The following is a 23,901-nucleotide window of genomic DNA, read 5'->3' on the forward strand; positions in this document are numbered from 1 at the left end:
AATGAATTTTATTTTTAAAGATATTTTATTGTAGAAACATTTAAAATATTTAATTTAAATGTCTACTTTTACATATAAGTTAAATTATTAAGAATGTTTTGACATATCTCTTAAATCATATACATTTCTGTATGGATATTGCGGTTAGTTTAGTTTAGTTTCTTGATTAATATTCATATTTAATAAACCTGTTGAAAACATGTGTTAAAGTTGTATTATAGCAACAATGCTTTTAGCTAACATTGCTCTACAAAGTTATATTGAGATTCAGAGTAAGGTTTTCCGTAGCTATTTTGTTAATTTAATGAAATGTTTTTGCACTTTATTGTACTATTATTATGGAAGTATGTTTATAACTAAATTTATTAAAAAAAGAACGGGACTTTTTATGTTAGATATTGAAAAAGCTTTCGACACAGTATGGCTTGACGGTTTAATTCACAAACTATACAAATACAAAACTCCTGATTATCTGCTGCGATTAATACGCTTATACATGAGAAAAATATGTTATGTTGTTTCACTAAATAATTAGTAATCGATACCGCGTAAACTTTCAGCGGGAGTTCCTCAGAGAAGTTTGCTTGGGCCGTTTCTCTTTAATAAAATACGCGTTATCAAAATATATAAGCAGACGATACAATTATTTTAATAACAGTCTAAAACCAATTGCAAATAAATTAAAAAATCTTTTGTTAATTTAAAGATATATATTTTGAGAGGTGGAAAATTTAAATTAACTAGAATAAATCAAAGTCAATAAAATTTACAAACTTTCCCACCACCTCTTTAAAGTGAACAGGGCAGTAATGTAAAATGGATATCTAAGGTTAAATACCTGGGCTTCCACCTGGATATGCACATTATGGAACTTCGCTCTAAAAAGCATTGAACCATTTTTTTTAAAAAAGAGCACGTTTACTACAAATAATAAAATCTTGATGTACAAATTATTACTCAAACCCTATTTTTCTAAATTGCAAGTCATCCAAAATAGAGCTATACAAAAAATATATACATAAAACACTTTTTTATATTAATCTCAGGAAAACTTCATGATAGCCTTTCACAATCAAAGAAAATACTATAAAAATATTTGATCTTGTGTATCTTATACTACGAAAAAAACAACCTCAAATATAAAAATAAGCAGAACATTTTAAAGCACATATTGCTTTTGTGTCTGAAGACCATATATCAATGGTTCCAGATTTTCAGTTAAATCTATTCAAATACATTACTTTTTTTTTCGTTCATATAAATTGACAAAGTTTTTTCTCTTAAATTGTAACCACCAACGTTTATATTAAACTTATTTTTTATTATATTGTAGCTTTGTAAACATATATATGGCTATTATCCTGTAATATGTTTTGTATATATATATATATATATATACATAATGGTATGTAAATGTTCAAATGATCCTGAGTAAGAATAAAAAAAATATTAAAAATAAACCATTAAATGTTAATTCAGGTCTTATTTTTATTAAGAATGATTAATGCTAATATTGAATCATACCCACCCCTGTATGGAAGCATACCAAACCCATACTTGTGCATCGATGTCTAAGAAAGTAAAAGGGGGGTGCGTTCAGATTTACATTTATATGGCGACGAACTTTAAAACCGAATCATACACTCAACTCTTCTGCTTTGATCTCTTTTAAAAAGCTGTTCCTCGCCCTTGTCGCGGGGGTTGGAACGAATAATGTTTTTATGATTATTTTTATGGTACACAAAAGTGTCGTTTCCACAAGTGGCATTCGCTGATGGCACTTAGAGGTGTCTCCGATTGCATTCGCTCAACCAATGCACCGGGGAAGAATTTTATATCACGGGATATAAATATTTTATGCACTTTAAAAAAATATGGTGGTATAAATCGTTTGGCTTTAGGTTTAAAAAAATATCATCCTTATTTATAGAGCTAGGTAAAAATGATCGTTGAAAATAACAAGGAATTTATTGTGGCATTCATAAATAGTTTTTAAAACTGGAATCCAAGTCTTGATATATTTTTTTAAAAACAATCATCTCACGGATCATTATGCATTTTTGACTTCCATATATTGTTTAAATAACTATCATTAATAGAGATTATGTTTTATTTTATTACTAATGTAATATTATTTTATTTTTACAAACCTTTGCTAGTTTGCTATCGCTCATTTACTCAATTAACTTGTTATTTTTATTCCGAGTTAAAATAGTGGTTCAATAACAATTGATTTAATTTAAAAAACAACAATAGGTATTAGACAAGACTTTTTTTATTAACTAAATATTTTTATTTTGTATTTCTAACTATACGTAGAAGTGATTTGAAAGAAAAAGATAGACACACAAAAGGGGGTACTACGTACATTGTGTACGTGCGGTAGTGTAGTTGGCACAAAGAGTTGTCAAATAAATTTCTACGGTAGCGAACCGGCGCGTAATGTCTTCTCTGAGAATAGAAACTTTTTAAAGGGTAATGGGGAACAATAAAAGTGTTTTAAAATCCGCATAATGACCGCACAGGCCTTAGCTTGCGCGAACTTAACGGGCCCGCGCTATTTACCGGGTGCCAAAGGTGCACTAAAAAGGATTAATGTTATTATTATAAGGTGCCATTACGCTGACGTTGCTTTTTATTGCACTTTTATTCACCAGTGCCAACTATACTAGGGACCGTACAAAAATACAATACACTATAATACATTTACGGAGCGTATCATAAAATTGTGTACACAGTTTGATAGAGGTTGCGTGAGATTATTTTTACATTACGATATGAAGATTTATTAAAAACAAAATCAAATCGAGTGAAAAAAGTAAATACTATAGCTATTTATATAATAATTACTAGTTAATCTATTTTTTTATGGTAAATAAGCTCTTTAAAATCTTGTTGAAACATAAAAAATGTATCAGTTACGTTATCGTTTTTTTCTACCATGCCTCCGTGGTGTTAAGCGTCGAATATGCTCAAACCGTGTATGTAATATTATTCAAGGGACGATTCGTAAGGGCCATTATTATACGGGTACAGGTAGTCCCTCGTCAGGGGCCAAGATCCTCGGCGACGATAAGGTCAAAGATGACGTTCTGAATTAGTAAGGGACAAAGCGGCGTCGGGGCGGTAGCTCTTTTGAGGGCCCTTCGTGATGATTCAATTTCACCTTTGTTGTATTGTCTTAAATTATAACGACCGTAATAAGCTAGATGTTTATCGTATTTAAACGCAATAAATACTATATTTCAAGTTGAATATACATAATTCGGAATACGCGAACATTACAAATATTGTATATTAAAAACTACTAAGTTCTGAAAATAGGATATACTTGAAAATTGATTTTATCGTATAAAATGTCAGTTTTGTTAAGCACTAACTTGTGCGCTAAAACTTTACTGTTTTTTTAAACTACTGACGTAAGAACATATTTTGTCATTGCTAAAAACAATCTATCCAAGCGTTTTGGCAGATAAAAACCGATAAGAATTAGATCTTTAGGAATTCAAAAAGCTTGTATAATTTATTAATATAAATCAGTTTAACCTTAACTTTAGCATTACATTAGGGATGCAGCAAATGACTATGATATATCTGGCTAGCAATTGTGTTATATGGTGTTCATTTCTTTAGATAAATGTATTGTTGGTTGATTTTACTGTTTCTAGAAATATATTTCGAAAGTCAATTAAACGAGAAAAAAATAGCTTTTCCTTCGAAATAACGATAGCAATCTTAAATAATTTTCATAAAACACTTAGTTGCATATGTATAAGCATTTTCACCTCTCAATTTTATTATGAATTCTAAACAATTTTATGTAACATATAGTATGTAAATATAATATTATAGCACATTCTTGAGGATATCTTTATTTTTTTAAATATCATCAATCTTTTTATTTTTAAAATATTTTTTTTCCAATATTTAAGCATGTAAGCTATATTATTCATAGTAATTAAAATATAAAAGAACCTTGAAGAATGATAAAACATTTATCATTTATTAAAACACATTAGTAGGTACATGACTATACATTGTTCTTAAAATTAACATATTATTTGCTACAAAGGGCGCGAATAATTCATGGACAAAACCGGGTCGACCTACTTCGACTAAAGAGTGTCAGGTTACGAAGGAATTTCTGGCTCCCGTATTTATACCAGAATTGTAGATAAAATTGTCAATAACAGCTTTTGATACTTCCCACTTTTTATATTTTGAACCTCTGTATTATATATAAAACGAGATACAAGTTGATCGACGGGCAAATTTTATGGCGTAGCTCAGTGAAAACCCCCCATACATTTTTGCGATCTGCCGATTTCTACGATAAGCGTTTTCTTCTTATCGGATTATTATTGAACTTCTTAGATTACCAACGCTAAGATAAGGCAGTTTAAAGTAGTTGACGAAATCGTAATCAATTTTTTGCTATTTAAATACTTCCACCTCTATTAAAAGCTTCCAATAAAGCATGCATATTTTAAAGCATCTGGCAATGACACGCCCTTTTTTATGCAGCGATATAAAAATGCAGCGGTTGTAAAACATTTGAAAATATTCGTACAAATTTAGTTTTAACAAAAAAGAATCACATTCCAAATTCATTTTTATTGTGCGTTATGTTTATAAAATTCTTACTGTTCATCGAATGTCTAAATGTAAAAACTTCAATATTTGTAAAGTAACAACAAAACCAAACTTTTTTGTACTCCGAATATTAAATTATATTTATTTTTATATTTTATTTAGTTATTGGTTTATTCATAATAAACATACATAAGCTTAATATAAGTTTCATAAATACAATTTTATATTTAATAATAAAATTAGTTTGACATTTTTTATAGAAAAAAAAAACACATTATTTACAACATCTTGTTTGTCAACCTTTCCCTCATATGTCGTTCATAATTTGGTTTATTATGACAACCGCTTGATATAAGGCACGCTTCCCTTTACGGAACGATCGGATAAACTACACTTTTTGTCCTATATTATTTTTTGTACGTTTTTTCCAGCCTAGTTCACGACTTGTTTAGATCATCTCTTCTTCGTGTTTATATCGTTTATCTAAACTAGCATTCACTATGTTTCGTTTTACTTCTATTCTTAGAATCACGCTCTATTGCTTCATGCTAACTAACTTAATATATTTTAAGTAATATGTAAATCTTACGTATGCATATTACAATGTGTATAATATTTATTAGTATAATTACAAACGTGTAATGTATATAAAATAAGTACTAAGCCTTATGGATTTGGAATTATCACTTATATTTATTCTTATTCTTATATATGTATAATTGTATTAACAGTTGTTTTAAAAATACAATGACATTTTAATTACAATTTCTTAAGGTTTGCTTAAAATAAAAAATATTATTAATTTGTGAAATAATATTGATTTTATATAAAAAATGTCATACTCGATCACAATGTCATAACTGCCTTTTTTGAAAGTCATAGTCATAAAAATTATATATATATGATATTATAAAAAATCGCAAAAATTGTCGTTGCAAAGCCTAATTTAAAATGCTATTTCCTTAAACCGAGCAGTTATTTAAAATATGTGTGTATACCTGGCCCAATTTAGTAGATTAATATATATTTTTTTTATTATTTATATGATGCTAAAAAAATTAATCTTCGAAAATATAAATAACGTCTAACGAATAAAACTTTACCTTAGTCAGAGAACCTATCAAAAATATATGTGTTTACTTTGTAAACATCTTAAATACAATAACACGACAGAAGCAACAAAACATAATTATATAGTAGGGATGCAAAGTTTGACATATCATTGAATAATATTGAAAGCTGATAATGACAAATTTATGATCATAAATTATATTTCTTAATTTGACATTATTCCAAATCTTGTTCTCTTTGACTTTTACTTATTAAGAACATCACATTTTTTTCTAATTATAAAAATCACTATTGAATGTTAAAGTACTTCTTGAATCATTGTTTGCATTGAAGCATCCATTTTTTAACACAAAGATAATATAAATAAATTTGCAAATAAGTAGAAAGCTATAAGAAATACTTTTTATTTAAACAACGAAGTAGTGCATATATTTGTTAGAATCTAAAACGGGTAAAGGCCACTGTTTAATTATTGTAACCTAATTTTAAAACGTAAACATTCAATTAAATTTAGTACAATGCTTTACTATTGTATGCACATAAACTTTTATGTATATCTAAAACGTATACATAACTGATACTAATTTATTGGTCATTCAAAGCAAAATCTAAAAGCTAAAATGAACGACCCTTGAAATTTCGTATTCATTTTATTTTATACCCATAATTTTAACCCATACACGCACTTGACCGCGAACAATATTGTATATTCAAAATACGTACGCGATATTCATAAGCCGTATGTGGATTTTTATCGTTCCGCTACCGAATTAAACAAACAATTTATATTCCAACACGGCCAGGATCTCGAGCCGTCATAAATTCACACATCATTTTGGTTTTTATCCACACTCTTTATACCCCCAGAAAAAATCTCGCTTCAGGGTTGATATGTTATTGTATTTTTGGCCGTTCTCTCCCCGTTTCCCTTTAATTTGTACGACAGCAACAAACTGCCACCCGATATCTTCATAACGCATGATTAAGTGCTTGGAAGAAAGGCTGTATATGTGGCGAGAGAAATACAATAACATAAGAAATTTGGATGGTCATAATTTATAAAGTAATTTGTTAGAGGTTGAGTTACGGGTATAAAAATCTCAAAGTTTGTATTAATATTTATCTTACTAAAATATTAAATCTCTACTGTGATTTACTAGGTCAAGACAAATTTATTTTTAATAATAATATGTAGAAAGGTAGTAAGATAATATAATTGAAATATAAGTCATCGCTATATTGTCTATATTTTCCGATTCCGTAGAAGCAAACAGACGTAATAGTTCTTTGTAATCTGGGTATGAACCCAACACTTTCTTTTAGTTACAAGCCTATATGCTTACACTTATTGATTTTAATAATATTACTTATAAACAATATAACTGTCTGGAAAATTAGTTCTTATGAAACATTCAACCTGATTTTAATAGATTTTGTCCATTCTATTCTCATACGCATTTTCCTAAAAAATAGTACAGCACGTCCGCAACCGCGCCTTTCATGCCTCAACGCGCATAAAACGGAGTTTTCCACACGAACCTGATTCGTTTTACGATAACGGCTACCCGATCAGCGTTGTCTAGACGTATTTTCCGATTTCCACGTGTGAACGATGCGTTATTTTTCCCGTGTCGATTTTTACAGACGCGCCCAGGTGAGAGATTGGAGCGATGGCCAATGGACGCGATTAGTATTCAGATGGTCAGCTAAGGCGGCGACTGACTTTTTCTCCATCGGGTCAACAGGAAACTTCACATCAAGCTTCACATTTTCACAACACATGCGCGCGGCCCCCCTCGTGTCCTGAATCTCTAATTGGACATAATACCAACACAGTATCCTGACTGCAGCGGACGATCGCACGAAATACCGAAATCGCCCCAATCCAAAGCAAAGTATTCCCAAATTTTTATTTTTTATTTTGAAATCTAGCTGCTTTATCTTAATAGAAATAAACAATATGTTAAGATAGCTCTCTTTGATTTAAAAAAAATGTTTTAGTGTAGGTATACTGATGCAAATAAATGCAATTTAAAATATACCCAGATTCACATAAACAAGTTGATTGAAAAAAATCAGGAAAATAAAATTCATTCCAAATTGTTTGTTAATTTATTTTAGGTAAAAATAACATTTTAATATTACATATCTGCATTAAAATTATCGTCTCAATTATAACATTGTTCGGTACGATTTGAGTTTTGGTTCAAAATCCTATTTAACACTATAAGAGATAGTATGCGCATCAGATAATTTTTTTATCAAAACCTCCTACACCAATTTCATTAGCCAAAATAATTATTTCTGCTGATATTATTTTCGCTGACTCTAATACATCCAGGATATACTGTTTTCCAGCAATAATTGCACTTTTTTCTAATTTGTATGTATGATTCGTTTTCGGTTAAGTTATATTAATCGTTTCGCTGTGTTTTAAACTCTCTATTTTTGCACGAATATTTAATAACCTGACTTCCGTTTCTAACAGTGACATTTTATTTCATAATACGTTTTTAGCCTTCGTAGAAAAATAACTGTACATTACTAAATAATCCTCTAAAGGCTTATGAAATAAGACATAATCAAAAAATTAGTTTTTAATATTTTGTCAAAACAATATTGTTGAAAAACAGAGAAAAAATTTTGCCAATTTTTTTATGTCTCTAATTTTACAATAATCTTATTTAAAAAGTAAAATAATCAAAGGTCAAATTAAAAATAATTCTCTAAAGTTTATAAAAGAATTTTTAATCTAAAAACTATTTTATCAAAACAATATCATTATAAAATATAGAAACAATTTTGCTTTCTTTAAAAATCCATAATTTGCTTTCCAGCAAATTAAGTCTCTACAGAATAATTTATCTTATTTTATTTTGCTCTTAAGATGTTTTTAAATCTTGCGTTTCATTCCTATTAAAATCTTAATGAAGGCCGAAAAAGTTTGGTTCCAGAACTTTATATCTAGTTATGAAGTAGTTCCACGCCCCACTTTTAATTAGTATTTGATAATCGATAAAATCATTTCTATTTTAGTTATTTATGTGATATCATATAATATTATTATTATTATTTTTATTTGTTTTGCAATCATTTATATGTTTTCTTCACACCGTTGTTTACTTTAAACTCGGTAGATTACCTTAATTTAATTTAACAATCACGTTCCTACGTAGTTCTGGGAAAATTAACAAACGCACCGATCACCTACCGTTTACAAATATACCGTTATGTGAATGCATGATAATATATAAAAGAAAAGCTTTCGTCTGATGCTCAATAATCAAAGAACAATGAACATATATATTATGAATTCGCGACAATTGGCCGTCACATGTTACGTGATTAAATTAATTTTGTTTCTTAGAAAAGTGTTGAACTGCATGAAATCAATGAATAATATCTATAATATAACAATGAATACATACATTACTTTTGATGAATACAAATAAGTCATAAAAATATTTTTTATCAATAAAACAATCTAATGTATTAAATTACATTAAATTTTTTATGTAAATATATATAATAAAATGTCGTATTTTTATTGAATATAAAAATAATATTTATTAGAAATCATAGGATTTATTGTTTTTTTTAATGGTACAATCTAATGAATTACTAGATGACTGCATAATCCTTAATTCGTATGGAAACCATGTGCCTATTGAGAAATCTTTTAAACGAAGCAACGTTCCGCATTTCCCATCAGTTTTATTTGGCGGGCACCTTTTTATTGACATTTTAATAGGCCGCGCCCAAAAATTTTGGACACACTGTTGTCACGAAGCCCATACATGGGTCGAATGCTTGATTGCAACGGTATCATTCATCTTGATCACACTGTAGTGATGCGAAAACGCACGTCAAAGGGGCTAATACAACTAATATTTATATAATATTATATATTACATGTAATACGTTATCCAGTATTTGATTTATCACCATATACAGAGTATATACAATTGACTAATATTTTCTATGTATTCATATATATATGTTAGCAATTTTTTTTTAGTACTAATTGATTTAAAAAAATATTATTAGATACATTACCACAAGTACACCATTTACGTGACTGTTAATTTTGGTATACGTGACAAACTATACAACTCTACATACAAAGTGAGCGGTGAAAACCGTGACTTTGCCACATTGAAATTCATATGTGTAACGACATGTGTGTTCGTATTTATGATTAAGTTTAATTTAGTATATAATAAATTTATTCATTTTTGAGCTTTCTATGATGATATACTTTAATTTTATTTAAAATTGCATATTATACACATATGTATAACTTTTTAGAAAAAAAAATTTTATAATTCTAAATTATAAAATAATGTTAATGTCATTTTGAAAATTATACCACAAACAAGCAAGACTTTTTTTGTAAATCATTGCTATAACGAAAACCCAGTTTAAAAATTTTTCAGTTATTTAGAGAGTATATTGTATATTTTATTAAAATACATCATGTGAGAAAAATTTGTATATACATATGAATATAACTATAAAAAGCTATAAAAATCATTTCCATTGCGTTTAACCAACTGCATTACATGCGATTGTCATTCAGAAGAGGACTGTCAACCGCAAGGAAGCAATCCTTTACATTTTATTTATCTCTAATGACAGCCTTGTGGCATGTTCCATGTTAATATTTTATACACATATAAAAAAGTCGATTAACATAAAAGTTTCCTTCTAACTCTTCAAAGGGCTAGCGTTAAAAACAAAACAACACGAGGGGAATAAAAAGACATAAGTCTACTTGCCAATATCTCAGCCGGGCTATTTATAAGGCGGTATTGTCTAGCAAGCATTTTTAGGCTTTTTTATTGCAGTCCATTTTTCATGTTTCAGACGCAATTTGGTCCAATTCATTTTTCAAGTTCAGCAGTCTTGGGGTGGGCCCGAGGGCGGCCATGTCTTGGGGGCGACCGTCACGCTTTGAAATTCAACTATTTTTCAAAGGATTTTCATACGCGATCTTGTGCTCTACAATGCATTTGTATGCGGTGGGATATTTTATTTATGAAGGGCGACGAATCGATACTGAATACGTCCATTGTAACAAAGCAACAGATTGCTATGATGATACCATGGATAATTTTTGATCCGTGAAAGCTTTTGTGCAATATGAAAGAGCACCCCAATATCGAGATATGATGTGTCAAAACACTCAATGATGGACTTTAGATCTATATCGGAATATTTTACTATTTATATAAACGTAATGTTTGGAGTTGCCAATAATATATTTTTCGTGATAGTTGCGAGATGGGTCATGTCAGTATTTTAATAGTGGTCGTGTGGAAGTAGGGAGGTTGGGGACCCTTTAGGCCCACAAGTTGAGTAATGATGTAAGGGCATCTCCGTGTCACATTTATATTGCTTAGGACGTATTAGATCATATTGTTCTGATATGATTGGTTTACTTGGGGGATAAGCTTACATAGTACGTATACAGGTTTGTATATATACATATATAAATTATAATATTTGCCAGAAAATTCATACTTTTTAGAAAACAATATTCGGAGTCTTCGTAGTGTTATTGATTTATTTAAATAGTTGATTATTTTTACTGATTAATATAGTTAAATATTTCAGTATATTTTGAATAATATAAAAAACTTAGCTAATCCAAAGTTTCATCATATGCACATAATAAATTCAGTAGAGTGACCATATACGAACAAGGAGGAAGTGACGTCATTATGTCACCGTATTGTGAGCGTTCAGGATATGAAGTGTCACCATTGTGTTACATCATAAAAACGATCCGTACCTAAAATTGATTGACGACAACCCTTCTCGATTGCAAATATTTCCTGCGCAGAATCGAATTATACGCGAATCCTATTGTATTATTTTTATCCAAGATTAATCCTACCGTATTGGAAACCATCCCCAAAGTCAATCTGATCATTCATCCGAACGACCATTTCTAGCGGAACAACCCCTCGTCCTTTGGTCATCTTTTTTGGTAAGCATTCCAATAGCAAAAAATATAATAATAATAAAACCAGAAGCTTGAAAAAGTATCTACATAAAACCACAGTTTTATTATTTCGTTGATGTAATTGAGCAATTATGCATAGTTTGTTTAAAAATTTGGTTCAAAGGTACCACCCGCTGCTGTGTAACCCATTCGCTCCCGTTTCACAGCTATGTTATATTCTAACCCCTAATCTAACTTTCCGGAATGCTTGACAATCTGATTATAATATTTCAAACCGTAATTGCTTTGTGAAAAGATTGTGAAGTCCTTCTTTCCCGGAATGGCACATTATATTTTTTTTCATCCCCACGTCTATTGAGGGTTTGTCAACGCGACATTATTGTCATATTATTTATGCGCCCCACCTGACAATTTTATGCGCCAATAAATTCAAGATAAATATCAAAAACTCGTGTTCTTTCACAACTATATTATATTAAATCTTTGTTAGTTTTTTTATTGTATTATTTTTGTGTAAAAAATAATAATATATAAATATAAACACATAAGAACCCTTAGTGATGCAATACATTACGGTAGTTATCTATGAAAGAAATGTGCCTGAAATGAGTATAAATCTAAAAGGTCATAATATACATTTTTGCGGGCAACATGATTAATGCGCGGAGAAATTAGATATTATTTTATCTCTCCGGAGGACTCTCTACCTTTTCGTCCTGGCGATTTATACCCCATCCCCAGCGCCAGAAATAAATTGTTTGCTTAATGCGTTTTTAAATGTCCTTGCGAGTATTTGAACCGATTCAATGTATGACTTCTCTTTATTATGAAAGTTTAAATAAATTTATTAAAATATATCAAATAGATATTGATATTTTAATTATTGAATATTATTAATACAAAATTAATATTAAAAAATTATTTAGGTGTTGTGTAAAAATAGAAAGCGGTGACTTTCACATAAGGTTTATTTATATTTTTATTTTGTTTATTTTTATCAATAATACTACTAATAATATCGATTATTATTATAAATATAATTATTAATGTAAAGATACCGCGTTAATGTGATACGTTTTAAATTAAGTATACTATTATTAAAATAAAAAATTACGATTGTAGAGTACGCTCGGGATAAGGATGCTGGTTTGTTATTGTGTGCGTATACATGTATATGAGGGGGAGAAGCGATGTAGTGTGTACTTCGTTGTCTCGCTTTCTCTTTTAAGGACAGTCGCTGATTTGTCAACGCTGGTATTCGTCATTAAAGTGCAGTGTGGCACAGAAGTTCGATCTTCTCTAGTGATTTATTTTAAATAATTTTGTGTTGATATTGTTTTAAAACTCAGATATCCCCACTGTCCCATGGGTAGGTCACTAAACTCGTGCCACTGTTTTTTATTTATAAATAACATTTTAAGAGAACAAAATTTCTTGGGCATATCTGGGTTAATTGATATCAAGGCTTAATTTTGAAGTGAAAGATATATTTTTCTCTTTAATGACGTTTCGTATAATTAAGTAGCTGTTATATTAGTCCTAGTTAGTTAGTAAGTTTGTAAATATTAATAACATTGCAATGTGTGGTTGTTGCCAACTTTTTCTTCTCTAAAAACAGATCATAAATTGAACTAATTGCACATTTAAATAATTAAAAAAAAAAATTATACTAGATACTTAAGTTAAATTATATATCAATAGCACCTGTAAATAATAATATGGTAAATAAAAAAAGTAAGAGTTATGAAAATATTTCTTATCGTTTCTTTACGAATATTATATATTATTTGTCTAAAAATATCAACGTAAGTAGTTTGAAATAAATACAACAAAATTAATTCAGTATTTTAATAACTCGTTTAAGACTCTTAAAAACTTTACTTTACTAAGAAATATATAAGAGACGTAGTACTGAAAATTAAGGCCACCACTTAAAGCAATTAATTCAGTCCAAAATTTAATTTTAGCTGCAATGGTATTATAACTTATAACGCTTATTTAACCGGTGACATTTTTCTTCCTCCCTTTATGTACGCTGCATAATCGGATTATTTACGAGCACAGATAACGGTATAGTTAGTGTATAAATATTAAAATTAATAAAATTGCTTATCATCTCTTCGTCGAAATAAATTACCCCTTTAATTCAACCAAAAAATATAAATATTTTCACACCATAATACAATAATTTGTATGCTCGTTTTGTCTGCTATAGTAATAATGATAAACGATTTCAGGGTTTACCTTATGACGGTACTCGATTAGGAAAATAAATCGTCCCTTGCAGTTTAAAAAATGTGTTAAATTGATAGGTTGTAATGAAGCACTCTTCGCTTCGTTATTTTTATTTTTTCGCTCGGGGTGTTTTGCGGAAGGCGAACGGAATAAGCGCAGGGGCGCGTTTTATTTTTAAAAGAACAGGGGTGGGTGGTTGGCAAGGGGTGTAACGGTTATAAATCGGTAAAATATGTTAACTCGTGTCTTGCGTCTACTGCGACAAACCCCCACGGGGGATGTTCGCCATGTGAAATTGACTTAAGTGTAAGCCCTTCGTTTGTTTCTTATTTCGCGTGCAATGAGAAAAAACTGACAGGTATTTTTATTGCCATGTATTTTTTTACTCTAAAAATATCCAATGGCATTTTTTCACTAACTTGATTCACTTAAAATATAGAAATTATAATATTGTACATATAATATATATTAGTAGTAGAGAATCTATGTCACGCTAGATAATTTTATGGGCACTTGGAAAAATGTAATTCTTGCTACATTGTTTATATCATAGTTTGCTGTTCCATTACTTTTATATAAAGTTATTTTATTTTGTAAATTTATTATACTCTTTAAAAAATAAAGGTTCATATACTAGCATCCATTCACATTAAAAATATATAAATTTGATTACATGAGCACAAAAAAAATACTGACTTTATATGTAATGATATTTAAATGACCTTAAGTATACTCGTCTAATTATATTAGTGTAACTTTACAATAAAGGAAAAAACTGTATGATATATTTACTTAATAATAAAATAAATATTAGTAAGATTTTCCTTGTCTATTGTATCTCCTGTATTTTTTATTGGCAAGTAGTAATTTCTATTGTAAAAAATTCTAGTTTTTATTTTAGCATATGTATTAAAAAAATGAAAAAAGTACAAATTTCTTTAGAAATTTGCTGATTTATTAAGAAGTCTATATTGTTAAAAATTAAATTGTACGAATATTTTGAAATATTTTACAACCGTTGAATTTATTTATACCGCTGCATAAGAAATGGTGGGTCCGTGCCAAATATTTGCTTTTTTAGAAATCTCGTTTTTTCATTAATTTAAAGAAGTGTTTCATTTTTATCTTGTTATAAATATTAAAAATGTTAAATAGAAACAGCTCTGATTGACAATAATAAAATCCATAGAGTTCACTGAAGAAGTCGGTAACGAAAATATTTATCATTAATTAAAAGATTATAAAATGAAACTTTTTTTTAGTCTTAAAGTAATCTAAGAAAAGTAACAGATTAATGGAGAAAAAATTAAAAATATTTATATCGACAGGCAACAGAAAAAGTAAATTACAGTGTTTGTTTGATCCTCTGTTATTTTTAAATTTTTTAATGATTTATGTCACCCAATTTTTAATGGAATTAAAAACACAACAACCCTTATACAATACAATACGTAAGGACATTCCATTTTAAAATGTAAAAACGCAATTTTACACTAGATTTTGCCTGTCACAACCCTCACCTCTTACATTGTTACATATTGCCTCATATAATTCCAGTGCCATAAATTGTATATACTTACATCCTAAACATATACATATACAATCTTTTTTCAGAGCATTTTCCGTCATCATTTATTCACTATATAACCCATTTCCTTTCGGTCCGGCGAAATTTTAACCGAAACGTCGCACGTCACGTTATTGATGCGACGTCACTTTTAGGAAGAGACACTTTTATAATCGTGTAAAGGGGCATTATTTTTATAGGTTGGCTTTTTCGGGTCTGAATATATAATATAAGCAGCACCTATGTGTAGTCCCGTTTTGTTTTTGAAGTAACATCACGTGCCGCCACTGTGTTATCTGAAGCGCCCGTGTACTCCATTATTGGTCACATTTTCTCAACACAAGTGCCACCCCCCAACCACCCTTTTGTAACCCAGGGTGGCGGGTGACACGCATTTTATTTGTTTTAAAGCCTCCACCAAGTACAAGAGTTATTTCCGCGGCACGGTTAAATCCGCAAAGGTAATAAAACATACCATGCGAAACACACGAGTCTCTGCACAAAAACAATACTCTTGTATGATTGTTTTGATACAGGGTAAACTTTGAATAAATAAGTACACTTGAATTATGTATGAAAGTTTTGTTTAAGTATTCGATAATAAATTATAAAATACAATGAATCATACTTCATAAATCTGATTTGACACAAACAAAAGTAAGCAATTTTTATTTGCTGTAAACAATTCCCATGAATTTATTTTTTTAATGTTATGCATATTTCTGGTCGTCATACGATCAATATACTGATATAGTTACTTTATTTATAGCTAAATTTAATAATGATATTTGTCTTGAAGTATAAATACATCTTCACGTGTTGTTTTTTCGACTTCTTACAATAACTTTTGTCTTCTGATATCTAAAAATCTGTCATATATTGCCTAGTTTCGCATATTGGATTAAAATTTTATATTATTATAATTAATTAAAACTAAAAATATATCAAATGTTACGTATAAAAATAGTTCATAATAATGTTGCCAGTTAGTCTCATTGTTTCCCTCTATATTTTATTTCGACTTTTATATATATAAATTATTACTATTCCATTATGCGTACCGCGCTCCACAAAAGTGAGTTGTATTCCCAGTTTTTCTTTCCTTCTCCATGCTAAGCAGCATCTCATGAAATTTTATTGGCCATTTTTTCCGCACTTAATGTGTTATTATGTATGATAAATCATTCTTAAACTCGTTTCTCATTCTATAGTATATTAAAAACCCTTCACAATAAGCGATTCGTTTATGCGCGCAAATCTAACAGAAGAGACGGCGCACTTTATCTGAGTTATACGTATGACCGGTCAAAAGTTTAAGCCACATTCCATTTTCAGTTCATTTCATTTCATTTCTGGCCTCGACCCTTTTCGCTTCTTATGTATGTGATACGACCCCAAGTGTGACTGGCCCTTGCATGCCTGGACAATGGATCAGAATATCTTCCACAGGGCGTATTATTATTTTTATCATAGTACCTATTTAATCGATAAAAATATCATCAAATTTCTTTGATTTTACTCAAAAAATATTAAAAGAGTGCAAAAAAATAACATAGATATTTATTTTGCTAAAAATATTGTGTGATTTATTGATTAAAGAGCAAAATTTATTTACATATATTACATGTGTAGTGAATGCACGTAATCAACTATAAAACTTCCCCGTATGTAAAACTTCAACCCTCATACTACCATAATAGCTCAAATTTAGTGAATTATAGAGTTCGAATATGTTATGCAAATTGTATATAAGTCACATATGTATGCCTATTTAAATATAATTAGGCATAAACTAAACCATATTTTTTATTATTATTTTTAGTCCTCTCAGACCCCTCATTCTCTTAACGCACAACAGCCTTAGTTTGACTTTGTCATTTCCAATTCCTTAACAAATCAGTAACCACGATATTTGATGAAGCGGATTCTGCGAAAAGACAAGCCCCACATATTATTCGCTAGAAAAGAACTTGCGACTCCTGTCATTTGCAAACTCAAATGCTGCCTCGCACAAACCCTAATACATTATATACATATTTTTATTTAACATAAAAAAAACACAGTCAATAATTTTGAATTAGTTGTATACATCCTTGAAAGTTATTAAGTATTAAAAAACATATTTATAAATATATCCTAAAATACTGAATATTTATTTAAAATAAACTAAAATGGAATTATACATATATGACAGAAAATTGAGTGTTAGTTGTGTAAGCTTTGCGAGAGCTTTTTTTACATCACGCTCAGTGTTGCCACAGCGTTGTCTCACCCCCGTGCGCACCGCTGGGGGAAAATTCTGTACAGAATTGACTGGCAACAAATTGACATGGGTAATTTGATTTTCTCGACAACGCTCATTGTGTGGGCGCATTTATCTATAGATGCCATTTAGAGTCCCTAATAGATGCGCACCGAATCAATTGTGCCTAATTTCGTTATATGTTACGTAGCCACTTATGGCGAGGGCGTACGGTGAAAATCATTTTTGCGAGATTAATCCGAGCTTTTTCTGGTTGAAAATAAATTATTATAGACATATAGACCATTTATTATAAATCATATTGATCAACACAGTCCAAATTATGTAACAGTTTAATTAAACGAAAAAAGCTTTTTACAGCCCTTAAAAAAATAAAATTGCTTGTGAGTGAATTTTTAATCAGAAATAAAACATTTTTGAACGTTGCAAATAGTAGACGCTGCTCGCTTTGATGCATTTATTTTTAGATAACACCCACAGTTCTAGTTGTGGAGCTACCACGATAATCCATTAAATTGAAATAAGATTTTTTAATAGTCTGAGATGCGACAGTTGCTGCTGCTTCTATTTATACTCACTCACATTCAATCTTATCGACACTAAACTATTTTATTTTAATAGCTCGTAATATGAAAATAAGAAATATTTTCTATAAACGAAAAAAAATATATTAATAGTTTTCCTACTATTTCTTGCGCATTCTGTGTCATTATTTGCTATTTTATTTTTTGCATCATAACTAGATGAATAATACGAGGGATACATTTATGAAATGTTGCTTCATGAAAACAAGTTTGTTGGCTCTAGCATGATTTATTTACTATTCAATTATATTTAAAAATTTGTCATTTCATGGCCACTTGTGAAAAAACAGATTTATGTGTCACTGCATTTAAAAAAGCATACAACTTTTTGCACTTATTATAATTTTCTACATGACACATAACAGTGAAGTCAGTAATGCGTGTAACGCTACTTAAATTGTTTTGGACTGCGAAGTGTATTATCAACATAATGACAAATATCTTGTTTGACAAATATGCCATAATACATGGTAGTATTCACAAATATTTGACAGCAATTGGTTTGCAATTGGCCAGCGATTGTCACTCACAAGACGCGGGAGGGTTACTTGACATTGCGTGTAGGGTGGAGAATTTTTTTCTTAAAAGACAAGGCCTAGCATTAGCTTAACATAATTTGCCAAATATTTTGTCTAAGTTGCTGAATATAGATAAATGACTGTTGTCCATTTTGATCGTAAATTAAAATAAACATAAACTTCATCTACTTCAGAAACTGGTCGAGAGAGAGTATTTAGCTGGTTTCTTTTTAGTATTATATATTATATGATATTTATAAATTTTTATGTATTTTTGTTTAATTGTCTTTATATTATATATATTTTTTTAATAATCTTCTATAACAATGTTTATTTTATTTTTTGGTGGCCATCTCAGGAATTTCGGGTGAGTAAAAATACAATATTTATTTAAATAATATCTGTATATGCATGTAAAGCGTATTACCATTTATTACGAGTACCTAGAGTGGAAAAGAGGGTAGCTATATAGATGTGCAGATTGGCAAACGGATTTAATTTGTAGCAAAATCTAGGACGGTCAGGGGTTCATTTGCTTTTGCATATATTTGTTTCTATCAGCAAGTGTAGAGGAGAATGAGGAGGAGGAGGCAACAATTAAAATTAGAATATCTTAATTTGTATCTAGCTCTATTTGTGTATGTGGTATGTGAGTATATGTATTATAAATGTTTTTCTATAACATAATTAAATATTAATATATATGTATTTTTATTAATTATTTAATGTCGATCATGAATTAAAGTTGATCATAAGTATTTTATTTAATATACTATATTCACTGGTGCAAAAAATCAATGTTGATACATGGATGACTTATTTTATGTGCACCTTGTGCATCCGAGGTAATTTCGCCTGTGTCCTTTGTCACCCCTGCACCCCTGCAAGTTTGCTCACCCTCCACTTATATAAAGTTCCCGGTCAATGAGACTTGTTCATGAATAACTTGCAACACTTAGTCAAGCTTCATTATGCCGATCTCTGAACAAAGATTATGATAATGAAATCAATTTATATGTAATTTAATATCTATGCATGTATGCATATTATACTATTTTTATTTAGTATATAACACTGATATGAAAAATTTAGCAATTTATATTTTAGTACATTTTTATAAATGGGATCTTGTTTGTTATAATTCTCTATTTTTTTTATATAGATATATCTATAAGATTCTATAAGAAATTGTGTCCAGCGTGTATACACATAAAATAAATGTTTCAATGTTATTGCACCAACCCCTCTTAACTAGTTCAATTCAAAGACGACACTGCGAAATTTATTTACCCTAATATAGGGCATGAACTAATCAATACTGGTTCTATTATAGTGGGGTAGAATACATATTTCTTAATACAATTATTTATATAAATTATTATGTATGCTAAATTTCCTAGTTGATAGTATAAAATGATTTAAACTTATTTTACGATTGCATAATAAAAGTTTGAAATCCGTACAACGGTGGTAACAGTCATTTATAATATATTCTGTAAATGTAGAATAAGTAGTAAATGTAGAATATGATTTACTGCATTTTTTGGAATCTCTGGAATTAAGACGAGATTCGAGTTTGTGTGTTTTTAAGCGCAACGGTAATTTTACTTTTATTTTTATTTTTACATATATACAGAAAAGAGCAAAAGTCATTTTACCATTTAAAAGTTGAATTGATACTCTATTCAGCGTAAAATTTAAATTTAATTACACATTAAGAACAATATCTTGTAAATGTATCCAATTTTTATCTACACGAATGGTAGATTTTCATATAAAATACCTGACTTTATTTATTTTCAAATATTGTTTTTCAACTTGAAGTATATGGCCAAAAATACTAGCTCTTTTACATAAATCAAAAATAATAAATCTAAAGCCGTAAGATCAAACTAATGCGTTATTCAATTTTTGGAAATTCTGAATGCAATTGAGAACAATGTTAAATGTATGTTCGTGGTTTTTTTCTATGCTATGTTGTACAGATTAAGATTGAGAAAATATGATATAGCTTACCGATATTCGGATTCGGATTCGCGGGATAAATTCGAGACTGCTTTTTCTATATTTTCTTTTAGGAATAAGCACATGAAATTGAGTGTATAATTGCCTAAATTTTCTGCATTGAATCTAGTTGTCAAATTACCGATAATATTTACGATGTATAAAATCATTTAATTTATATAATTCAACTGGTGCTGTTGTAGAATATTCGTTATTTCTTTGCTTCTTCTTTTGGTAACCGATCTGAAAACTCAGATCGAATACTTAAATTTACTGCTACTAATTTACATCGTTGTATTTATATATTTCCTCTCATGTCTAATATTTTTCAAACGTTCAAAAATCAATAAAGTCAACAATAATTTACAAATAATTTTAGCACAACCGGAACTGCATTAAAAAACTACAATCTGTCCCTTTGAATAATAATATTTTTTGTGAAAAATGGGTGCTTTTGAAGGCAATGTTGCGCTGCTTTTATTTCTTGTATAATTTGTTTAAAAAAGGGGTAAAAAACTTATACCTGAAATACATCTCAAACAACTGTAGTTTAGTTCAGATTCATTATTTGAGGTCGGTTTTAACTTTTTTTATAAATATATTCTTGCTATGATTTTTTCTAGAGTTGGGCCCCTCAAGGAGAAAGGGCACCGAGAATTTGTCCCCTTTCTCCTTTTTCTCTGCAGGTTCGATTAAGATACACAATCGAAAAAATCACCTTTTATTCATCAATTTCTTTTTAAATTTTAAAGATTATATTTCCAACAGACAAAGAAGTTTAATTTTTGTAATTTATTTCAAAGACTGTCTTTTAAGCTCTTCTTAATCTAATTTAATCCAATTACAAGCAATTTATAAAATCAATTGCAAAATCAGTTGCATTTCGAAGAATCAGAAGGCTATCAAGTCTTAGCATATCATAAAATAATGTCACTTGATTCTATTTTTAAAACTATCAGCCAAGTGAGAATTTAAATATTAATAGACTAATAATATTCACTTCTGTCCATTTTCTTTCTACTTTATTAAACGTTTATAGTGATTTTTCTCAAAATTTTCTACACAAATATAAACAAATCGATATCTTACCTCTTAAACCACACACATACAAACGTGTAAGCGTCACATTTTTTTGTGCCTTCACGTACCATAGACGTGTATAACGAACGTGCCACCCAAACGCTGAATGAAAAACCACGTGTAGTTGGCATCAATGAAAATGTTTGCAGTCAGGTTTGGGATGTGCACGTGAGCTTTTCGGAACCAAGTACGAGAAGGGGCGCGCGGAGGGCATACCCCATAATGGAGTCATTTGAATTCATTTGACGTTTGACCACGTGGCCCGAGGGAAGCTTTCGCCCGAGATAGAAAAGCTTTTTTCCACGTCCAACACGTTTCAATCTGAAAACAATAAAGTCAATGGAGCAATTCAATCATTACAATTATGATACATGTACAGGCTGGCCCACAAAATTGGCATATAACAAATCTTTTTTAGACAATATATAAACATTTAATTTGATAATATGATGCAAAGCTCGATTGCCATATAGTTAATGGTGATATAAACAGGCAAAGTAAGTTACTTTCTGAACAATGTTAAGAAGTGGCAAAAATTGTTCGTGAAAGATTGGGCTACCAAAAAAGAGCAAATGTAAGACTTCAATTACGTTTGAATCAGTTCAATCTCAAATTAAAATGTTTTATAAATATTTTCTGGAGTTTGTATCTGGGCGTATTATAGCAATAACTCTCAAGGGCGTGTCTTGCTTTGATTGTCGCGTTTTTTGAACGGAGTTCATCATCCATTTAATTATTGTTATTATTAATTAATATACCTGTGCGCATTATCAAAGCGCAGGTGGGAAAGCTCTCTGCGAGAAACAGAATCGACCAATCAGAAACTCGCGATGTGCTCAAAGGACACGCCCATCTCGTGCGCCGATCGAGACCGAACTTAACCGAAGAATGCCGAAGTGCGCGCAGAGTGAGATAGATATATACAACAGCGAGAACACGGACGGGGTTACAAGTGTTTGGAGTGATGAATCTGGTGTCAGTCGCACGTTTTTGGGGTTAACGCGCGGGTGCGCCGGAATACTCGTTCGTTCTTCGGCGCGATCTAATTCAATCAAAGTGCCATAATAACAATAATTAATATTCAAAGGACATTGTATATGTATTTTTATAGACTTGATTATCTATCTAAATATATATAATTATAAATAAATGCGTATTTGCGCATTTATTTTGATGAGTGATATATATAGATAAGGGTTGCGTTATTGACCGTTCGTCGATATCGCCACTTTATATTTTATACATGTCTGTATAAGACTATGACTCGTTGAGTTTCGGACCGTGTGGATCAAAATCAATCGAGGATGCTGCCGTACCAGGCTGTAGCGATGGACTATGCGGTGGCTTCGGCGGGTTTCCACCATCACCAGCGACAGGCTGTCGTTCCTGGTGTCATGGGGTTGGGCAGCCCAGCCTTCACACACTCCTGGTTCGTACAGCCGACGGCTGACCTCTGCCGACCGACAACCACAAACCAATCACATCTCGAACCTGGGCATGTTATGTTCATATTATTATTATTATATTATTATTATTGTTTTTGTTGCATTTTTATTATTATAAAAGTTCCTAGGTGCGTTTGTGTGTCGAATATTGTTTTGTCTTTTAGTTATCGCTTTCGATTTGTTTCGTTATGTTTTTTATATACATATTTTTATGGTGGTACAGCGATTGATTCGCACTACATCGTACACGATTGGAATTGGAATGGTGTAGCACAATCCAAAGATGATTTAGTGTCGATATTATGTTGGCAGAACAGCGTGGGATCATTGCTTTATATGCAAATATGATCACAGTTCCTATTAGTTTCAGTATTTACGCTCTTAAACCCTTCTAGTTTATAGTTTGTTCATAAAACTATTGTATAAATAAACTTATCGTATTAGCATTTTAAATTTTGTAGTAAAATGTTGTACAACAGCAACAAATTAGATCCCTATAATAGTTATAAAAAAAATCGTATTTATGGTAATGATAACATATTCTATATTTTGATTTTTTTATCAATGGTTTTT

At 30.0% G+C, this 23,901-nt stretch overlaps 1 protein-coding gene across 4 annotated transcripts in view; it reads left to right on the forward strand.

Moving 5' to 3' along the window:
- The window catches only part of trh (PAS domain-containing protein trachealess), a 221,874-nt gene that overhangs the window by 126,661 nt on the left and 71,312 nt on the right, over positions 1 to 23,901 (forward strand). Inside the window, exon 1 of one of the 4 annotated variants that reach the window (XM_088191702.1) lies at positions 22,832 to 23,378. The exons of 2 other annotated variants lie outside the window; for them this stretch is intronic. In XM_088191702.1, the coding sequence (XP_088047828.1) occupies positions 23,188 to 23,378 (191 nt within the window). In that variant the 5' untranslated portion in view covers positions 22,832 to 23,187. Of the gene's footprint in view, positions 1 to 22,831; positions 23,379 to 23,901 lie in introns of those variants that run through there. One more of the 4 variants, XM_088191704.1, reaches the window with a different exon arrangement.

This window comes from Plectrocnemia conspersa, unplaced genomic scaffold (genome assembly GCF_051122295.1).
Source record: "Plectrocnemia conspersa isolate PC_06_02 unplaced genomic scaffold, ASM5112229v1 ptg000009l, whole genome shotgun sequence".
NCBI lineage: Eukaryota > Metazoa > Arthropoda > Insecta > Trichoptera > Polycentropodidae > Plectrocnemia > Plectrocnemia conspersa.